We start from the raw sequence: 21,132 nt of genomic DNA on the forward strand, positions 1-21,132 counted from the left end.
ATGAAAAGCCCACCTGTGGTTGATGTAGGCTGTCACGCAGAACAATCTGCAGCACACGATTCTCCTTGATCCACTCCTGCAAGGAGAAAAACAATCAGGGGCTGAACGACAGCAACAAAAAAAAGCCATCAACATTGTCAGACAGACTATTAAGTGCCCCTATGAGTTTCACTAAGAAATGGAACCAGCAAGTATCGGAAGGTAGCCCCAATGTCGTGGCCAACGCAATCAAGCATTGGCGTTATGGTCAAGGCCCCTAGTCTCCCGTGATTCTATGGCATCTGAGTAACAGAGACGACGAGAGACAAGCCCAGGTGATATACTTCAGGCCTATGCCGGGTGAGCATTGTTTTGCACTTTCCAGAAAGACTAGTGCGTGGCACGGGCGCAAGGCTCAAGCCAAGCTTTGTGGCGTGTCATGGTTGTCGACTGTGTGGCAGCCCTGTCACTACAGCAGGCGGCTAGCAGGTGTTAGTGAAGGAGTCCGATGAAGCTAAGTGAGGTTGGCTGAATGCATTCTGGGATGGCAAGTGCGGTATGATCTCTGGCAAAAGCTGCTTTAGGCAATCGTTTGAAATAGAGTTGGGATATCCATGAATCTCAACCGTGAAAAACTTCGTATTGTGCGAGCACACGGAAGGGGACATCAAAGGTCCACTGGAGCAGCAACTCATTACAAATAAAGGTGCAAGTCGTCAGAGCGGGTGGAGCGTGGGAAGATGGGCGTTACTGCTGCTGATGATCAGGAGCCCAAAGATGACAGCAGAAAGTGCGCAGCTACGTCACATAGTCACTAGGGTTGGGGCGGGGCAATGATATGATCAAGTCGAAGTATCCACCAGGAAGTCACAGCAGAGAGCCAAAAACTAGCTCCGCAGTTGTGCAACGCAGATCCTGCTTCAAGGTAGCATGAAGGCTGTGAACCACAGGCGATTTCACCTAATTTATTTCTAATTATGGTTTCCATTCGGCAGTGTCCTTTCGACTCTTCTTGTGAAAACTGCATGCAATGAAAAACCTCGGACTTTTTTCAATTTCGTTACAACCAGGTTTAGCTGTACATTCCAGCCCCACGAAAGACATTCGAAAGTGGAGAAGTGGGTGTAAGAGAGGAGCACTGACCGCCATGCGCTCCGCTGTCAGCCACTCCTCTTCATCTGTGCCCGTGTGCCGGTGGGCATAGTAGGACACGTTGGCGATCACCTTGTTCACCTCGTTGAGCGCATTCATCTTGCCATTGAATGACGAGATCTGCAGCAACCTGCAAAGGCACATGCACAAACACAGTGAGAACATGCCGACTTCACAGCAACAAACATGCGCTCTGCTGTGGAATTCAAACACAGGTCCAGTCTTTTGGACATGTGTTTGGAAAGCAAGTGTTGGCATTAACCAAGAAATTGGACTGGCAAAGGTCAAGGCTGTTGAATTCCCTGTTTATGCAAGCAACTGCAGCAGAAAAAAAAAAATCGCATACTAGCAATAGAAAAGCAACAAATGTAATTGCAAAAAAAGAACTGACCAGGAACACCCCACTGCACCGCCTACTAATGGTGACATGGTGTTTAGGAACTCCTTGCTGAGTTTTAAATGAGCATGCACATTTACAGAACGTCAACAATACAAATCTCATGGGGTCATGAAAAATAGTAGTACAGTTAAAACTCGATTTAACGAAGTTGAGGGGAGCCGTGAATTATTTCGTTAAATCGAGAACTTCGTTAAATTGAATGAGGCATTTCTTGGGCACATAATTCAGTACATTCGATTACAGTAAAACCTCGTTAAAACGTACCCGCTTAAACAGTACTTTCGTTTTAAAAGTAGTAAAGTCAAGTCCCCGACTGAGCACCCATTGAACATAATGCATTTTGCATCCGCATAAACCGTAGCACCGACCCAAAGGTCGGTTCGGCTAGCGGCGCAACAATCTTCCCTAAATACCGCCGACGGGACGGCAAGCCACACAGCTAATGACAAATTGGCGCCAAAGTTGGTAATCATACAACTAGCGCCATCTTTGGGGGTTTTTTTGCCGCGGCAGCAATAACTACCCGCGGCCTCCGCGACGGCGAGCCGCCGGAGCCAATCGCGGAGGCCATAAACTACCGCAGTGGTAAGTGAAAGCTCGTTAATTCGACCCCCGTTAATTCGGAAAATTGGATAACTCGACGCGCACGCGAGGTCCCTACAATTATACATAAGAGTCTATGGGGCGAAACTCTCGTTAATTCGAACAAATTTGGTCGTGCATCGGTTAATTCGACTTCACTCCGCAGCCCGCAAAGCCGGTGCGCCGCGAGCAAAAAGAAAAAGATACTGCCACGAGCGGCGCTACTGTACTGCTCATAGGCGATCCGTATGGTCATCGTCATCAGCAGCGTGAGAAAGGGCGAGGGAAGCGAGGTTAGCGGCGGCCGAAGCAGCTGGCGTCTTTTTTTTGTGCTTTGTTGTGTCGCAGCAGTCGTGCGCTGCTTGTTGCTGTTTTGTTGCGACTGAGAGAAGGGTGAAAGGAAATTGCATCCTGCCTACTGGCTCAGCCCAGCCACCACCGCTGCCTAGTGCAGATAGAGGAGAGTTAAAAGATCAGAGCAAAAATAAAGAGAAAAGATAAGACGCGTCGCAGCAACAACCGCGAAGCTGGCTGAAAGAACAGATAAGCGGTCAAAGCCGCGCTCGCTTCACCTCCTCCCCGCGCTACTTTCGAGTGGGTAGCGCCAACACCACGACCGGCGCCGCTAGCGTGTATGAAAAGAAACAACAAAAATTCTTACTCGACAAGAAAGGCCCGAGGGGACTACAAATTTATTTTCCGCCAAAGAAGTCTGTGATCTTTGCCTGCGTGCGCTTTGTGAGCAACGGCCGCACCGATTTCTCGTAGGTCTGAAGTGCGTCCAGCGCGTCTTCCGTCCCCTCGTGTGCGCCGGCAAAATGTCGCAGCAGATCGAGAGCATCCATCACCTGACCTGGTGTCGGCACGGGAGCTTCGGCACCTGCAGGGTCGTCGGCAGCGTCTTCAGCCGTCACTCCCTCCACGCTTCCTACAAGCCGCAACATATCGGCATCAGTCAAAACTTCCGTTGTGATTGCGTTTGCGTCGGTGTTCACGTAGTCTGAGAAACTTATGCCTGTGGGCACTTCATCCACTGAGCGAAGGTGTTCCCAGGCATCTTCATCCTCGTGCACGGCGCTCGCGCAGTCCGGACCAGCTTCGGCAGTTTCAGGGCCTAGTGTACCGAAACCGGCAGTCCTGAAGCAGTTGACAATTATCGACGGCCTCAATGCTCTCCAAGCCGCCGCCGCCACCATCTCAACCGCCATAAAAATATCTATTTTCGTCTCGCGCTTCAGCTCCAGGTTGAGGAGAACTCTGTCGACGACTCGACGCTTGTATGCGCACTTCACGCTATTAATTATCCCTTGATCCAAGGGCTGAACCACGGACGTTGCGTTTGGGGGGAAGTAGCGGAGCTCCACGTTGGTCAGCTCGACCTCTGCAACGTAGCGGGCCATGCAGTTATCCAGCAACAGGCACACTTTCCTTTTCTGGCGACACATGTCGCTGTCGAATTCCTTCAGCCATGTAGCGAAAATGGCACGCGACATCCACGCCTTTGAATTGGCAACGTACTTCACAGGAAGCTTTTTGGTGCCTTTAAAACAGCGCGGCCTCGCACTCTTTCCGATGACAAGCGGGTCTCGTTTGTCGGTGCCGTCCATGTTGACGCACAGCAAAAGAGTCAGCCTTTGTTTGCTGTGTTTGCCGCCGTGGCACGCCTGCCCCTTCAGGGTGAGTGTTTTTTTAGGCAGCATTTGGTAGAATAGACCGCTCTCGTCGGCGTTGTAGACGTCGCTGGGGGCATATTTTCCCAGAATGTCGGGCACGTTTTCAGACTGCCAGTCGCCGACTACAGCCATGCTTACGCTGCTCGCTTCACCGCTAAGCACTTTCCCGACGATGCCGTGTCGTTCTTTGAAGCGCGACAGCCAGCCGGGACTTGCCTTGAACTCGTTGTCGCCCAGCAAGCACGTGAAAGAGCGAGCTTTTTGTTGGAGCAGGTCTCCACTCACGGGAATATTCTTCGCCCGCAAATCCATAAACCAGGCGAAGAGGGCCTCTTCCATTTTGCTTTGAGGAGTGGTGTTCAGCGTTTTTTTGCGCAAGAGATTCCCCGACGAAGTGGCGCGGAGGATGTCATCTTTCCCTTTCAATATTGTGGAGAGAGTACTCGCTGGAATGCCATGTGATGCAGCCACGTCACATTTCTTCTGTCCACTTGTCACAGCACGAATTATGTCCGCTTTCTCGTCCAGGGTAAGCCTTTTCGTTTCTTGCAGGGCTCCATCTGCTAGTCAGGAGGGTTAGCGGCGCGCTTGCTCGCACACACCACGTCCGCGTTCACGATAGCAAGGCTAGACTGATGGAGGCCTAACAAGCTGAGCTTGACAAAGACGTGCGTTCAGAGGCACGGGGAAATATCCGCACAAGAGCGAACACTGAGCACAACACACAAACACACACACAAAAAAAACACGCGAACTGCAACAGCGCCATCTATGAAATGTGGCACGAAACTTTTTTACTGCTGGCGCCATCTCGTGAGCTCGACTCAAAATTAAAACTCGTTTTGCGCCGCGCAGTTTGATAAAAAGCGACGGGCTGAAGATGCTCCGCGCTGTTACCGCTGACTCGCAATCAATAAATTTTGGGGTGCTGTCTACAAAATAGACCAAAAATTAACACTTTTTCACCTTTATTTCTCGAAAAAAGGTTCGTTAAATCGAGACAGATCACGGAATCGGTTTCGTTATTTTGGGTTAGTCAAAGCATTGAACCCTATGGGCGTCTGAGGGGGAATTAGGATACCTTCGTTAAATCGAGATTTTCGTTAAATCAGGTTTCGTTAAATCGAGTTTTAATTGTATACCATTCAAAATTCCTATCATCAATATGCATGGATATGTTCACGGCTGACTTCATTTACTTACTGCCGTGTGCCATTGCTCACTATTCGCAGTGCACACCATGAGACTTGTGATCACGATGCCTGCGATGTGTGGGTCTTGGATGTGCGACTGATTTCAAAATTACTTATGACCATGGGTCCCTAGGAAAGCGGACAAACCATAAGAAATCAGCCAAAACCAGTCGCTTGACATTTTCAACTCAGAGTGCGCCTGTAGTGCTCGAGTGTGCAGTCACGGCTCACATGTTTGCATCATCCGCAGTGGCACCAGAGAGTAATCAGAACATCCAAAATTACTGTATTTATTCGTACAATTTGCCCGTGCATATAATTTGTGCACCCCCAGCTTTTTATCCGGATTTTTTAAAAATAACTTTTAGTCGCATATTTTACACTCCCCGCTGTGCAAGCACACCAGCATGCACGCGGGTGTGCGAGTGCAGGGCAAGCTTGGGAAGATCGGTGCAGCCACACCACCGCGTGCGGCTGCAAAAGTTGGGCGAGTGGTGCTAAAAAACGCATGCAATACATGCACAACTATACGCACGTATGCACAGTATATGCGGCAATATACCATGTGCACTCTGCGTTATAACCGTTCTAGAGTTTTCCAGAACGTGTTCGTGAAATTTCCGTGTAATTTGCACACCGCATTCTTGAACCCTTAATTTTTAGAAAATAAAGTGCGTAAATTACGTGAGTAAATATGGCACCCACATTGTACACAATGCACTCTGGCCATGGAATTTTACAAATTTGTGTCAATCATATCATACTACCAAGATTCTACTCTATTAAAAAACATTTTTGCCGCATTTTTTTCACTCTCCTCCGGGACATAGTGGCAGCTAAAGATGCCATACTGGATAGCCTTGAAACAAGCGTTACCTAGGTCTCCAACTAAGCGTAAACCTTGTATAGCCACACAACAGACGATGCTTGAACCAGTGGTGCCAACAGCTGAAATAAGATTTGGAGCAGACAAATCTTAGTTTTGGAGCAGGTCATGGAATAAAACAAACTCCATTTTCGAACTCCAAATTCCAAATCTGGAACATTTTTATGGGGAAGGAAGCTTAGTATTGGAATCAAAAACAAAAAGATGTGAAGACACTCCTCTACTGAGCACGAGTTACTGCATCATTTCCTTTCCTCAAGAACCAATTTTCAATTTTTAATTTTTATAGCAGCCATAAATCATGTGACAGAGCTAAAAACCATTAAACTAGCTTCAGTGCAATCATGCTTTAGCTTCAGTGGGCAAGGTTCTAGAAACCAGTACGAGTAAATTTGTATTGTGCTATGCATGTCCATGCACAGTACCATTGCAACCAGCAGCAAAAAGCAACTTCAGGCAAAATAAATGTCCGACTAAAATAAGTGCCTCTGTGCATCCAACATCAAGCATGCTCATACTACCCATGCCTTTCCGCTGTAGCGACTCAACAAATGAACAAGAATTGGAAACAGCTTATTTCCGAGAACTTCTGTGGCTAGTCTGAGCATTTTGGCACAGTGTGGCACAATTTCAACAAACTTCACGCATTTGGCACAGAAATATGCACCTGTATCGAAATGGCGCAACTGGCACACCTGTTGCACCCTGGCTGAACCTTTCTGAAAGCAGAGTGCTGCACAGTTTGGTCATCATCATCATCAGCCTGACTGCACCCACTGCAGGGCAAAGGCCTCTCCCGTGTCTCTCAAATTAACCCTGTCCTTTGCCAGTTGCGGCCACCGTACTCCCGCAAACTTCTTCATCTCAGCCGCCCCCTGCTACGTTTGCCTTCTCTTGGAATGGGAGCTAAATGTATGGCTCTCCAGTCAATCAGTTCAATTCGAAACTCTTTGTCCCCAAGAGGCCCACCTGAGGATCATGCGCAGCCGGAACATCTCGAGCGAGCGCACGGTCTCCTCCTGGCGGGGCACCATGGCGGCCAGGGAGCGGAGGGCCCGCACGATGGCCGCCAGGGCGTCGTTCTTGCTCTCGTTCTTGGCCTCCCGCTTGAGCTCCTCGTCCGAGAGGCGCTCCAGGAAGGCCGGCACCAGGTGCACGATGGGCATGAGGTAGCGCTCCACCGTGCCCACCGTGAGCAGGGAGTGGCAGAGGCCGAAGGGCCGCACCAGGGCCGCAATGACGGCCACCGAGAGGGGGGGCCCCGACCGGAAGCGCTCCAGCAGGATGGAGAAGCCACCCAGGGAGCCAAAGCGGTTGATCAGGTCCACCACCCAGCCCTGGTCATTCACACGTGCCAAAGCCGCAAGTTAGAAACGGTACAGAAACACGCTGCAAGGCTTGCGACTGGGAATTATAACTTTCATATAAAGAGCTCAGAACTTCATGACCATATTGGGTGGAAGACTTTTGCAACCCGAAGAAAAATCTGCAGGCTGAAGTTCTGGTTTGGTTTGGTTTATGGGGTTTAACGTCCCAAAGCGACTAAGGCTATGAGAGACGCCGTAGTGGAGGGCTCCGGAAGTTTCGACCACCTGGGGTTCTTTAACGTGCACTGACATCGCACAGCACACAGGCCTCTGGAACTTCTCTTCCAAAGAAATTCAGCCGCCGCAGCCAGGATCGAACCCGCGTCTTTCGGGTCAGCAGCCGGGCACCGTATCCACTGAGCCACCGCGGCGGCTAGCACAGCATTTACAATGATTGTACCAGTACTAATAAAAACACTTATCTAAAGCAGCCATATTGCATTTCGGAGAGACTAGATAAAAACGAAAAAGATTACCGTATTTACCCGAATGTAACGCGAGTTTTTTTACCACAAACAGACGTGAAAAGTCACCCCCGCGTTACATTCGAATACTAGGTATAAAAATGTTAAGAAAGGCACCAAACACTCATTATTAGGCTCGCTTAATGTGCCGCATTTACATGCGTGTCGATTGACCTGCTCGTTCAAAGTCGCGCGCTCCAAATTCAGCGGTCAACCAATACGCGAACCACGCCAGGACGAGTCGTGAATGCGGTGCAAACGCGAAAAAGGCAGAGCAGACGACACCAACGAGCGCGCGCCAGCAACGAGTCACCTTGAAACATGGAGGAAAAAAATGAGGGAGCGCGACGCCAAGCGGCCAGCCTTCACAAGCCAAGCGCTCGTGCACGGCCGGTCTCTAAGGGGAGCGCGCAAGAGAAGCGCGTGCACCCCTCGAGACCGGCTGTGGCTCGCGGAGCCGATTCCTCTCCCATTTTTTCGCCCTCCCAGTCCGTTCCTCTCCCGCATGCTATCAAGCTCTATGCGCTATCACACGTTTTTTGATCTTGCGCATTCGCAAAGTCGACCCTCGCGTTACAATCGTGTTCTTTTTTTTCCCCAGTTTCGCCCTCGCAAAGTCGACCCTCGCGTTACAATTGGGGTCGCGTTACATTCGGGTAAATACAGTAATAGTTATTTATGCCGCATTAATGTATATCACTATTTGTTTTTCCCTAACACAATGCTGGACTGAAATAAGCTTCCGAATGATGTGGTTTGTGCACCTTATTTCAAAAGTGCTGTTGAAAGGATAATCTGATGTATTTCTTCCAGGTCTCGTGTGTTTACCAGCACTGTGCCGAGGTGTTATCACTCCTACTGCTTGTGAACTCATTTAGTCTTCTTTTAGTATGTTGTCTATCCTTGCTGACATGTTTCCCAATATCTTCTTTGCATGTGTTATTGTATGTAGTAATATCCCCCCTACAATAATGCCTCATGGGCGCTGTAGGTACTTTCAATAAAGAAATAAATAAAGGGGGGGGGGGGGGGGGCATGCTTTCACACATTAATGCTATCATGCTTCAGTAGTGGCGCTACACGCAACTCCGACACGCATGGCCCCAATGCCTACAACCTCAATTAATGCGACACCATTAGATGGCTCATAGACATGAAAACCTGGTGTCACTAAAAAGTGGCAGCGTTTACACAACACGCAACTGGCCAAAACAGTGTGACATCATCAAAGGTGGAAAAGATACCAAATGTTAACCAGCAATAGCGAGTACTAGTACTTAGAACTGCACCAACCACAAAGCAATACAGTAAACTCTCAGTTGTACGAACTCCGGTTTATCGAATATTTCAGAATAACAAACTTTTTAAAAAGCCCCGGCAGTTTTCTTATAGATTCTATGCGCATATGTTTCACTTAAACGAATTTCGGAATAGTGAATATTTCAGTTTAACGAACTCGCTCAGAGGACCCAGGCTTATTTTTCCGATCAGTTCAACGAAGTTTTGAGCCCTCCACTGCAGGCGCAACCGATGCCCGCCCTCATGACAGAGATCTGACATCAGCTGGAGGTCGATAGCAATAGTACTTCGTTTGAAGACTATGCACTGTGTGACAGTGCACTGATTGCCTGTGCTGGATAGACTGAACTGGAGATTGTTTCCAGTGTTTGTCCAGAGGAAGACGAATGCAATGAAGAGGAGGCAGCTGCAGAGCCAGTTTCAAGCCCTATATAACTCTAGCTGAGGTTGTAGGGTGCATCGGAAAGTTCAGAGACTTTGTGTCTCAACAGCAAGCTGTGCCAGAAGTAGTTTACAAAAACATTGACTCTTTCGATAGTTTTGTAACTTCTTGTGCTTTAAATGCACAAGTGCAGAAGAAGATTACTGATTTTTTTTCAAAGTGAGAAAGGCAGCGTTCTAACTGCTATGCACCTTGTATAAGTTACGTATAAATTCCATTTCACACTTTTGACACTATGAATGCCATGTCTTATGTTAGTCTAGTGAATATTCAGTTTAGTGAACTCAGTGATGTGATTGGCTGAAGCCATTTTGGAGCAGCTTTTTGGAGCAGCCAAAAGGGAATTTTGGAGCAGGGAAAGAAGCTTTTGGAGCAGCTCAAGGCTCATTGCCAAGTGAAAAAATTGACTTTGTGAGAAGTAAAATAGTAAAATAAGGAGGAAACCTTTGGGAACAAAAAGGTGCTGTTCAATAGGATGTTACGGGCATTTCGATGCGAGCAAAATGCAAAAACACCCGTGTACTCAGATTTAGGTGCATATTAAAGAACCCCAGGTGGTCCATTTCTGGAGTCCCCCACTACGGCATGCCTCATAATCAGAGCGTGGTTTTGGCAATAATTTAATTAAATTAGAGACAATTGTGAAACATCATATGTTGGCCCAAATAACTAATTTTAGAACTTCAGTGTCATGTAATCTTTTATGCGACCAAGTATAGATCAGCCCTGTGTTATAGCCGCCAAGCCCCTATAGGACAGCAGTTATAAATGGACAACAAGGAATTCACTGGAACTTTTATTTAAAAATGACTAGAATACGCGTTTGAATGTGAAAATATGCGTTTGGCGCAGCTTTGGCGCAGAATAACAAAAATGTAGCAGGATGTAGCAGGTTTTGCCTTTTGGCGCACATCGGCGCAATTGGCGCAGCTATCACATCACTGTGAACTTTCAGTTAAGTGAACTATTTCCTTCGGTCCCTTGAAGTTCACTCAAGTGAGAGTTCACTGTAGAATAAAATTATAACAGAACTGAAGTAGAGTTGGAACACATTAGGAACACTTTTGCATTACTGACACATAAGTTCCTTAAAGGTACACTGAGAAGAAATTGAAGTTGACTTGCATCGACAGAATACCAGCTCCTGATTACAAAAACGCCATTCATACTGACAACAAAGCTCCTGTAACATAGAAAAGAGCAAGAACCAAAATACAGGTATCGCCGCCACAGGCCAAACTCGCAAGTACAAGCTCCATGGCGTCATAGGACAAAGCAGTGTTGCTAGAACCAATAGTTCTAGCAACACTAGGACACGAGAAGCCACGAATCACTGAGGCGCAGCAAATGCATGCGCAAATCTCCTTGACGTCGCCAGATGGCACCACGTACCCGATAGCTACGCGCGCTCCTGCAGCGCCGGGACCAATCAGCGCTTGCTCTCAGCGGTATGGGGGCTCCCGGTATTCCGCTAACGGTAACAAGGTACACGGTATGCTAAAGGCGTCTATTTTGCGAGAACTTCGTTGACGACTTCGAGAACGGGATCCATTGTAACGCTGGCAAAACGCCGGTGCAAATGTAAACGAAGCGACGGCCGCAATAGCCGATAGATGCCTTCAACGTGCGGCCGGCGGTAGCTTTCTTTTCGGCTGCTGCTGGGCCGCACTGCTGGCCGCCAGAAATCACGGAGTCTGCGTTACGTCATGTGAATGTCATGTTTCACGTCACTTAGTTCTGTGTCGTCATAGCAGAATCCCAAGTTTGAATCAGAGCGGCGGGAAAAACTATTTAAACTTCGAATCCAAATTTCTTCGAAATAAATTCATCTTTCGCTGCCGGCCAAGTGGCAACAAAGCCATGAAATGCCGAACTATCGGATTTTGCTATAAAAAAAATATTAATAGAGCTCTCCTCAGTGTCCCTTTAAAGGGGGAAGCTGGTCTTAGAAAAAAAAATTTTTGTTAATAAAGCCACAATAATGGAATCTTCAAGAAACATGTATTTTTGCATGCTGATTCTAAATATGTAATTTAATTTTATGTAAAGCAAGACCTTGTGCACTTATATAATATGTTATGCAACTTCTTGCCGAGAGCTTTCAATAAATTTTGCTGCACGAAACTTGCTAGGACACATGCCATTGGCTTGTCTTGACATCAAACTATGCAATGAGGGCAAAGTTATCGTGCCCATCATAGAAGTCGAGTTAAAGGGTTTTGAATTTGCCACTTCACGAAGGGGAAGAAACTGATGTCAAAATCCTACAGCTCACCTTCTATAACAGGCAGGATGATAATTTTTCCCTTATTGCATAGCTTGATGTCAACAGAAACCAATAGCATGCAATCTAACGAGTTCGCTGCAGTAAAATTTCTTTCAAACTCTCGGCAAAAATTACCTAGCATATTTCATAAGTGCACAAGGACTTGTTGTACGTAAAATTAAATTACACATTTCGAATCAGCATGCAAAAATGCATGTTCCCTGAAGATTTCATGGTTGTGACTTCATCAATAAAAATTTATTTCTAAGGCCCTCTTCCCCCCTTAAGTGCCCTCGGTTATTCTCTTTCCTCTACCTCACCGTCCAGTCCGTCTTTCCCAAGTCACACTGCACCTAGCGCCCTCGTGTGTCCATTCCCACAACTGCAAGGCACACACCACCCTCCCATGGTATTTCACACGACTAGGACTGTCACTGCCGACACCTTTGCCATCACACTCTCCTAACGAAGCATTTCCTTACAGTCTGGTGAGCACCTGCACATACTCTAGCCTCCAAACGCTTCCAAATGCAGCCATTTATGAATTTCATTAACCGTTACGAGGTAATAAATAAATCCCACCATAGTTATTGCTCTGTTTGCAATGTTGCTTTCCACACACTTAAATTTAGCCGCTGTGAGACCCGTAGCATTCAAATTAGCACCCGTACAATGCCACAGACTTGCACGGGTGGTGTTTGCCAGGATCGCGCTGGCAGTTAGAATTATCAGGATTTTTTAATTAACGAAGTTCACATAAACGACCTTTTACTGTGTTTGCATTGTAAAAATGCAATGCAAGTTTACCAGACAAGCAGGGAGTTGAACATAACATGGAAGCTCCAGGACCACAGAAGAAATGCCTCAAAAACACATTTTTATTCCATCCGAACAATTTGCTACAAGCAAACTTTAGTCCTATTGAAAGCTGCTGGTTCCTGTTAAACGTCTTACAAATTAAACAAGTCTGAATTTTGAGGGTACAAGAAACCAGGCTGCATCTATAAAATGATAAATGCTTTAATAATCACCTGGCATTTAGAAGCTCAAAAAACTACTTCGGCAATACCTTTGTATTAGCGTCACAATGCAGAGTATGCGCCACTGACACCAGTCTCCAAGCCATCAGCATTGTTACTTCATGGTCCCATCACACCAACTCTGACACACTCGAGGCACAATCATGGGAAGAGAGCCAACCAGTGCCCACCTTGGGTGTCCTGGTGTCAGTGGGGCGGGCATATATTTCGTCATCAGGAATCTGGGAGCCGGGAGGAACCGTGTCCGATGGCCGCGTGCCGTTGTATGAGTGGAACCTGCAACACCACCACACACACAGGTCAGCTGCTGCTGGCCACACACATGGCCGAGCATTGCCACATTTGGATGAAAACAAAATTATCTATTAGCGAAGTATTTTCAGTTCTTGCAAGTTTGCATCAATAAAACACTATGTATTTTTTGCTTCGATACAGAGGAGCAAATTTCGCCCTACTTTCAATGTTTTACAATTTTGCATTCATACAACATCATTTGTACATCATTTTTAGCTTCAATACAGTTGAACCTCGATATAACGAACACTGATATAGCGAACTATCGGTTAAAGTGAACTAAATATGAACTTTGCTCGGTCATGCTTCATTTCAGTGGCATTTATTCTTTTATAACGAAACCGAAAACGCGAGATCCGTCACAATATCGGCTGTAACGAGGAAATATTTAGTTTAACTGCGGCTCAAAACTCGAAAAGTAGCATAATATTTATTAGAAGACAATTCACAACCACACTTTTTTTTTATCATTTCATAAAGTTGCAGAAAGTTTGACCACATAGCACAAAAATTGTGCCTTCGGCTGATCAAGCCACCTATGAACAGAGCGCAAAAATTGTGATAGCTCATGTGACGATAAAGGGCCGAAGGGCGGCGCCACTTGTCCAGCGGTGAAGAAAGGCAAGTGCAGCAACGCTGGCAACTGCAAGGCGGTAGTGAGCCGGAATCACCACAGTCTCTTCTCTTGCAGCGGTCGAAATGGCAACGGAGAGGAAGGGTATCTCACTCAAGAAGAAGCTGCAGATATTGAGAGCTGTGGACAGTGGCCGCAAGAAAAAAAAACGTTGCATCAGAATTCAGCATTCCCCGAGTACCTTATCCAGCGCAAAAGAAGGAATGGGACGGAAGTGAGGTAACACGGAGGACAGCGGTTGTCCGTTTTACCTTGCTTCCGTCCCGTTCTTCTTTTGCGCTGGTTTCTCCAAACATGCATCCTCTCCAACTTGGCCAGTTCAGCAACCTTGTGCAGTACCTTATCCATCATTTTGGCCACAAAGAAGAAGACTGAGGGCAACACCGAGGACGCCATAAAAGCCGACTGTAAGCAAGTTAGGCCTTGCCATTACCCGGACGTAGAAGCGGCTTTGCTTTCATGGTTTAAAGACGTAAGGGCACAAAATTTGCCAATATTGGGAGCATTTCTTCAAACGAAGTGAAGGACAACAGCCTGGCCTGTGCACTGGGGCATGACGATTTCCCTGCAAGCAGCGCGGTTGGCTGCAGCATTTTAAAAGACAGGCACGAGATTGCGTGCCACACGCTGTCTAGGGAAGGGTCCACTGTCGACGTGGAGACATGTGAAAAGTTGTTAGAGAACTTTCGGCTTCAGCTCCAGGAATGCAACGAGTGCAACTTGTACAACGTCGACGAAACCCACGTGTTTTTCAAGTTGCTTCCAGAGCAGCCACTGGCAATAAAAAACAACGAAACCTGCCAAAGAGGCAAAAAGAACAAAGACCGGGTGATACCGTATTTACCCAATTCCAACGCGCCCCCGATTCCAACGCGCACCCAATTTACGGCACCAAAAAAAAAAAAAAAATTTCAAGCCCCGATTCTAACGCGCGCCCAATATTGGTAATAAAAAAAAAAAAACTACAAGCCCCGCTTCTAACGTGCATGTGACTTCCACGAATGAAAATAATTTGCAACCGTTTTTATATTTTAAGGGGAGATGCGGGTGAAAAAACCGCGATTTTTTTCGATAAAGTCGATTTTGTATTTTCTTGCGTTTTGTATTCCCCCAAGCCTCTTCTTTTATGTGTAAAAAAATCAAAGCCGATAATCAATGGGAAGTTAGTAAAAAATACAATTAAAGCACTCGCGGTGGCTCGCGAAAGTGCGAATTTGACCGAATTTCGGGAACGTGGCATTTCGCTCCACGGCGTCGCCCGCTCTTGAATATTCGCGGGGAAGTAGGCCTACCCATCGTCTACGAGAAGCCACTTCAGCAGCGGCGCATTCTTGATAAAAATACGAAAAAAAAGATCGTTTCCCGCCCGAGTCGAGCGTCGCGACTGGCCCTTCAAATCACGTGGTACGATCGGAGCCGTTCCATTGGCTACGAGCATTCCACCGCACGGTCGGGCGCAGACGCTCTTTCTTCGTTCTGCCGCCACCGAGACGTGAACCAACGCTTCTGCCCGGGTTTTTCTCCTATCTCCGCTATGGATGTGACTGAGAAACGAGATTTTCGCTCACGCAATTTCCTGACAAAGCATCAGTATAAAGGAAGACGCCCCAAGCGCAAGCGGAGAGCTCCGGTTATGGGAGGTTCGTCTGCTGCTAGGCGTAACTGCGGCAACGGCGATGCTTCTTGCGGAGCATCGATGACTTCGTCAGTGCGTCTGAGCGAAAGATAAAGATCTTCGACTGTAAAAACGGGCGCGGGAGCGCTGTTATCTGTGAGATCGGCATGATGCACGACCTCGTCAGCGGCGCGGCGTGCCCCGCCTGCGGACGATGTAATCTCTGTCAGAGAATCGGCCGCAAAACAGAAAGGAGTCTCATCGTTTTTGGAACTTTACCGCCGAAATGACGCGTTTCCGATAACCGTTGTTTCATCAACATATTCTTCGATCCGCGTATCTTGATCGTGCAACGGCAGTGATGAGGCATCCGCCCGCGGCAGTGCACGGGATACCGTCGCCGTGAACGCGGTCCGTGGTCGCTGAGCACGCGACCAATGACAAGCGCCACACCGGTTGAAAACGGCTCCTGCGACGCAGAAAACGACGAGCAAACGTGCTCCCATGTTTCCAGCAGTTAGTGAGCTCCCACATCGTATAATGGCGATGACGATGGGCAGCTATGGGGCAGTTTCGGTTTGCACTCGAATCCAACGCGCATGCGATTTTGAGACGTATTTTCCCCGAAAAAAGGTGCGCGTTGGAATTGGGTAAATACGGTAATTGTCATTGCCGTGAACATGGATGGCTCTGACAAAAGACGGCTAACCATCATAGGCAAGTCTACACGTCCAAGGTGCCTGAAAGGCGTCCATAATTTGGAGATTTAGTACATGTCTAACAAAAAAGCGTGGATGATGTCCAAGCTTTTCACAGACTGGCTCAAAGCTTTTGACCAGGACATGGAGAAAGAGCACAGGAAGGTCCTGTTGCTCTTGGACAACTGTTCGGCGCACAAAGTCTCAATCGTGCTGAAGGCAGTTCTTTTGGTGTTCCTGCCACCAAACGCAACTTCTGCTTTGCAGCCGTTGGACAAGGGCATTATCCGTTTGCTCAAGTGCAATCACTATATGAAAATGGTTTTCGATATTGATCGACGCAGATCAACAACCATCAACATCAAGAAGACACTCGAAATGTTGTACGGATCATAGAATGAGGTGAGGCAGTCCACAATAAGGAACCGTTTCACTGCTTAAGAGCGTATGTCATTGGGCTAGTTGGAAGATAACACACTGTGCTTGTTGTGTTATCTTCTTGTCCGTATCTTTTTGTGCACAGTACCCCCTTTTATTAACCGTTTCACTGATGCTGGTTTTGTTTTCCCTGCTGTTGAAAATGAAGTTCAGCCCGAAGACCTGGCAGAGCTGGACAAAAGTTGGGACCGAATGGCACTCCCAGGCATCGCATTAGACGATTACGTTTCGGCCGATGAGAATTTGGCCGTGGCGCCCCAGCTGAAGGATCAAGAAACTGTGGATCACGTCATGTTGCCCGAGGATAACAGTGATAAGCAGTGCAGAAACTGCGGAGGTGGACAGGAGGCCAAGAGGCTACTTAGAAAAACTCCCGACGACCAAAACTAGTGAAGCAGAAAAGGCCCTCTTGTGTGTGGACACTGCGAAAAACTTCGTTCTGCCCAGTGCTGTGAAAAGCCACCAGACAAAGATCACATGCTTCTCCATATAACACAGACCTGTTTTGCCAAACGAGCTTTGTTCTGTTGTAATTCGGCCTCCCCAAATTCCGGTCTATTTTGTTTGAAATGCCACAATGGGACAGGTAAGGATTACCTCGTTCATAGTGGGTTAGTTTATAAGAATAATGCTTTTAAGAATAATGCTTTTAAGTATCTAGAAAATTTGTGCAACCCAAATTTATGTCTACTGTTACAACGAATATCAGATATAACGAACTAATTTACGGTCCCGATGCTACTTTGTCATAACAAGGTTCAACTGTATAAAGAAGCAAATTTCGTCACACCTTCAACATAATAAAATTTCACCGCTGGCTCAAACCAAACGTGACCAAGAATTGTACCATGCATTCGAGTGGTTCAATGGTTGACGGAAAGCAAACAGACAGATTGAAATGCGATGATCATAGCGGCGAGGGCGCAACCTTCCTCGCCATCTTGGAGAGTACGGCGAAGCTGGCATGCGCAACGGCGCAGCCCTCAGCTTTCGCTGTCTTCCACAAAGTGAACAGCCGAATGTGGCACACTGCCTGTGCTGAAAGGTAGGACGCTGCATTTTCATCGTGGTTGTTAATTCGAGAAGCTTAACGAAAATTGACAGGCGATCATTCTGACTGATGCAGCGGGGTCTCCGCAAACTGTGCGACAGACTCACGAGGACCTTCGCGAAGCCGCCCTCCTCTCCACCCCTACACTACTTCCTCCTCTGCATTCTACTTCTCTCCATGCTTTTTTCCTATCTACCGTATTTACACTACTGTAAGTCTACCCTTTTTATTTTTAAGTTTGAAAACCTGAAGTGGGGGGGTCAACTTACATTTGAAACCAAAGCATGGCACCATAAATGAAGGAGAGAAAAACAAGATATCAGGGATCATTTTATGTTTGCCCTACGGCTCTACCCAGGAGCATTCGGCTATAGACCTTTCCAAAAAGGGCTCCCTGGGCGCTGCCATATTGTTCCCTGGACTGCAGTGGGCACCTCCCGCTAGCACGGTGGAAGCGGCGAAACGCCTCCTCTCTGGACTGCTAGAAACCGGTTCCGCCGCCGGAAACAATATGGCAGCGCCCAGGTTGGAAAGGTGTATACTGAGCGCTTTTTCTGAAGTTTTTTTTTTTCTTTATTTACAACTGTTCACTCACCACTCAAGGGAGTGTCAATAGTTGATGGAAGGGCCGCCGTTCCAATCGTGGCGACACCGCCACTTGAAACGGCAGCGCTTCCAGGGAGTGTCTGTAGCTGATGGAAGAGCCGGCGCCGCTCATAGCATAGTTTCTCTGTAGTTTTTTTTAAGGCATTTGACGACTGCCAGCCACATTTGACCAGTTTTTAACGAAGTGCTTCGTCAATGGTCATTTATGCTCTGGGTCCGGTAAGCTAGATGGCTAAATTCAAGATGGCTGTCATTCTTTCTTCTTTACGCCGAAGAAACCAACAACTGCACGGTAGGCCGCAAGTTCGACGTCTCTGAATGGGTAATACAGGCAGGTGTGGCAGCTACAGCAAGGCAAAATTTTCAGCTGTTCCATGCCATGTCATGGTGCGGTTGCTTGCGAAGTGCAGGATTTCAAGGGACAACAATGTTACAACAGCGGGCTGTGGGACTGCAGCAGCGATGATGAAGGCAGTGCTAGTGAGGATGATGGCACAAGTGCTGATGAGTAGTCCAGTGACTAATACATTTCGGTTTTGGAATGTGCTCACGGTCATGCCCATGCACGGCTGCCAATAGCGGACGACGATGGGCAGCAGCGGCCAGATAATGCTATCACGTTCTACCATTGAAGGCGAAGCTTAGGCGACCTCCAAGTCTTTTTGTTTCTCCTGACATGCGATATGGGGTAAATCAACCAAGTAAATATGGTACATTCCTCACCAGGTTTGTTTCCCCTCTGTCAACAGCCAGCTATGCAGTAGCGACAGCCCTACTGCGACATTCTGCTGAGTGCCCCAGACCATCCTAATGCGAGGCAGGAGCCATAAAAGCATTTCATCCTTTACCGGTACTATTACAACTAAAATGGGCAGGCAAATTATACGCCCTGCAGCTTATTAGCAGCCCAGGCAAAAACTATCCCCTCTGCGTTCAGCTGTTCGCACTGCTAAACCGGCTCCTGTGGTGGAGTCAAGAAGAGGGCTCACTTGTTGTGCGGGTTGAGCACCATGGCCAGCAGCTCGAGCAGAGGGAACCAGTCCTGGTGCAGCTTGGTGACGCACAGCTCCACCAGCCGCTCACAGTTCTTCATGATGCAGCGCTGCAGCCACACAAGAGGAGGAGAGAGGCTTCACTCCACACGGTCACACCTCTCCGAGGTGCTCATCTGAAGACTTCATTAACATCGAAGCATACGCAACTGGCAGCTGTTGCAAATAAGACCATACATTCCGAAATTAAGCAGATTTAATATCAGTGGGGGTTTCAGAATAAAATTCTGGAAGCAGTTCTAGCAAAGTAATGACCACACAAATGACTTCTTCCGACCACGACGTACAGTAAAACCTCGATAATTCGAACTTGGTTAATTTGAAATACAAGATAATTTGAAGAATTTCTGCGGTCCCATATTTTCTAATCCAACTCTGACCGGACAATTCAAAGTGGCAGCCCGCACCAACCCGCTTAATTCAAAGATCTGGGGTGCTAGGTGGGAATCCCCGATCCAGATTTCACTGCAAACCAGTGAAGCATCGGCCCCTAGGAACTGCGAGGTGATGCCGCTGGGTGATACCAATGCCTGATATGCAAAGCATGCCAGCCCCAATACTCCCAGCACAAGACCCAGCCTACGGTATGGCTTGCAGACTGCCGATATGCGCGCCTGCGAAACTGCGCACTGTTTGCACTGCATCCTGTGAAGCCTCCTCAGATGCAATGTTACCACTTGTAATGAGTGCAACAAAGATGCAGTGAAGCTCCACTGCTGAAAGTCACTGTCACGCCGCTCTCATTTCAACAGCAGGCAACCATTGCCCAGTGTTACGCCAAATAAATTTACCGAGCTGCAAGAGGTTTTTGTTAGTTTTTTCAATCATTCGATAATTTGAGCTTTCAGATAATTCTCTTTGGTCCCTTGAAGTTCGAATCAACAAGCTTTTACTGTTTTTCACTTCGAGCACTACACGTCTCCCATGTCGTCCCGGGGTGCCACTGAAGGCTGTTCTCTTGTAGTGTTCAGCTACATCTCGCCACAACAACTGCCAAAGAAAACTTTTCCCCTCAACACTTACGTGGATCTCAAACTTCCAGCCGCTGACCGCCTCATCGGTGAGAATCTTGGTGAATGAGATGGTGAGCCCTTCCCGAAAAAACCGCTGGCATGGCTCACTGTTCACATCGCGCCCTGCGAGCAAGGCAGTGCACAAACATCAGACGCTGAACAGCCCCCTCTATACCCCCATCAACCACCACAGAAAACTACAAACACCGTCCCTGAAGACAATACGCGAAAAGGAAGAGGACCCATACAAGCACTAGTAAGATACACAACCTCACAAGGGGTATTCTGCACCACTTGTGATATTGAGAATCCCAACTAAGAATGAACGCTGAGAGCCACTGTCGAGAACCAGTGTTTAGGATCAAAACTGAAAACCATTTCTGATATATATCAACGGCCGAGAGCCCTGGAATAGGACTACTGGCTCAAAAGCAATCGAAACGTCACAGCAATGTGACTTCTCAGAGTCGGCAGTAAACATGACACAGAAAATGAGCCACTACACACAGGCACAACTTCGAGGAGCATCGCAGTTTCATTTCCAAGGCAGGCATGCCTTGGATTGTTTCATCAGTGATATGGCCAATCTGTGGCCTGAACTGCGGTCCAGAGTTTTCGTTCGTCACTGCCCTGTGCAAACCTAGGCATACCTTATATCCATGAAAGGTACGAAGGCTGTGCAATTAAATGGTATAGGTTTCATGTCATTCGGGTATGATTAGGCGACATTCACATAATTTGTTAAGAAAATAGATTGCAATTTCTGTGCGCTGAAATTGTCTCCGAGCCTAGGTGCTTCTGGTATCAGTGGAATGTAGACGAGCAGAGAAATTGAATGGTACGGGTTTCATATCGATACTACAATATCGGGCATAATGTAAACAATTTGAGAACCACTACAGCAGCCACCCATCGAAAGCAGTGACAGGTGCTCTAGAGCCGGCACTGTCACAGGCGACAGGTCAAGCATGGTGGATTTTTTACGAGA

At 47.5% G+C, this 21,132-nt stretch overlaps 1 protein-coding gene across 2 annotated transcripts in view; it reads right to left on the bottom strand.

The window, feature by feature from the left end:
• faf (ubiquitin carboxyl-terminal hydrolase-like faf) overlaps nt 1-21,132 on the bottom strand; it is a 160,865-nt gene that overhangs the window by 110,303 nt on the left and 29,430 nt on the right. For both annotated transcript variants that reach the window (XM_089546319.1, XM_089546317.1), the window contains exons 5-10: nt 20,155-20,267; nt 19,069-19,181; nt 12,914-13,019; nt 6,835-7,202; nt 1,123-1,261; nt 14-76 (exon numbers count right to left, since the gene is read on the bottom strand). In XM_089546319.1, the coding sequence (XP_089402445.1) occupies nt 14-76; nt 1,123-1,261; nt 6,835-7,202; nt 12,914-13,019; nt 19,069-19,181; nt 20,155-20,267 (902 nt within the window). The remainder of the gene's footprint in view (nt 1-13; nt 77-1,122; nt 1,262-6,834; nt 7,203-12,913; nt 13,020-19,068; nt 19,182-20,154; nt 20,268-21,132) is intronic.

This window comes from Amblyomma mixtum, chromosome 5 (assembly GCF_055824585.1).
Source record: "Amblyomma mixtum isolate Tamu chromosome 5, ASM5582458v1, whole genome shotgun sequence".
NCBI classification, from domain to species: Eukaryota; Metazoa; Arthropoda; class Arachnida; order Ixodida; family Ixodidae; genus Amblyomma; species Amblyomma mixtum.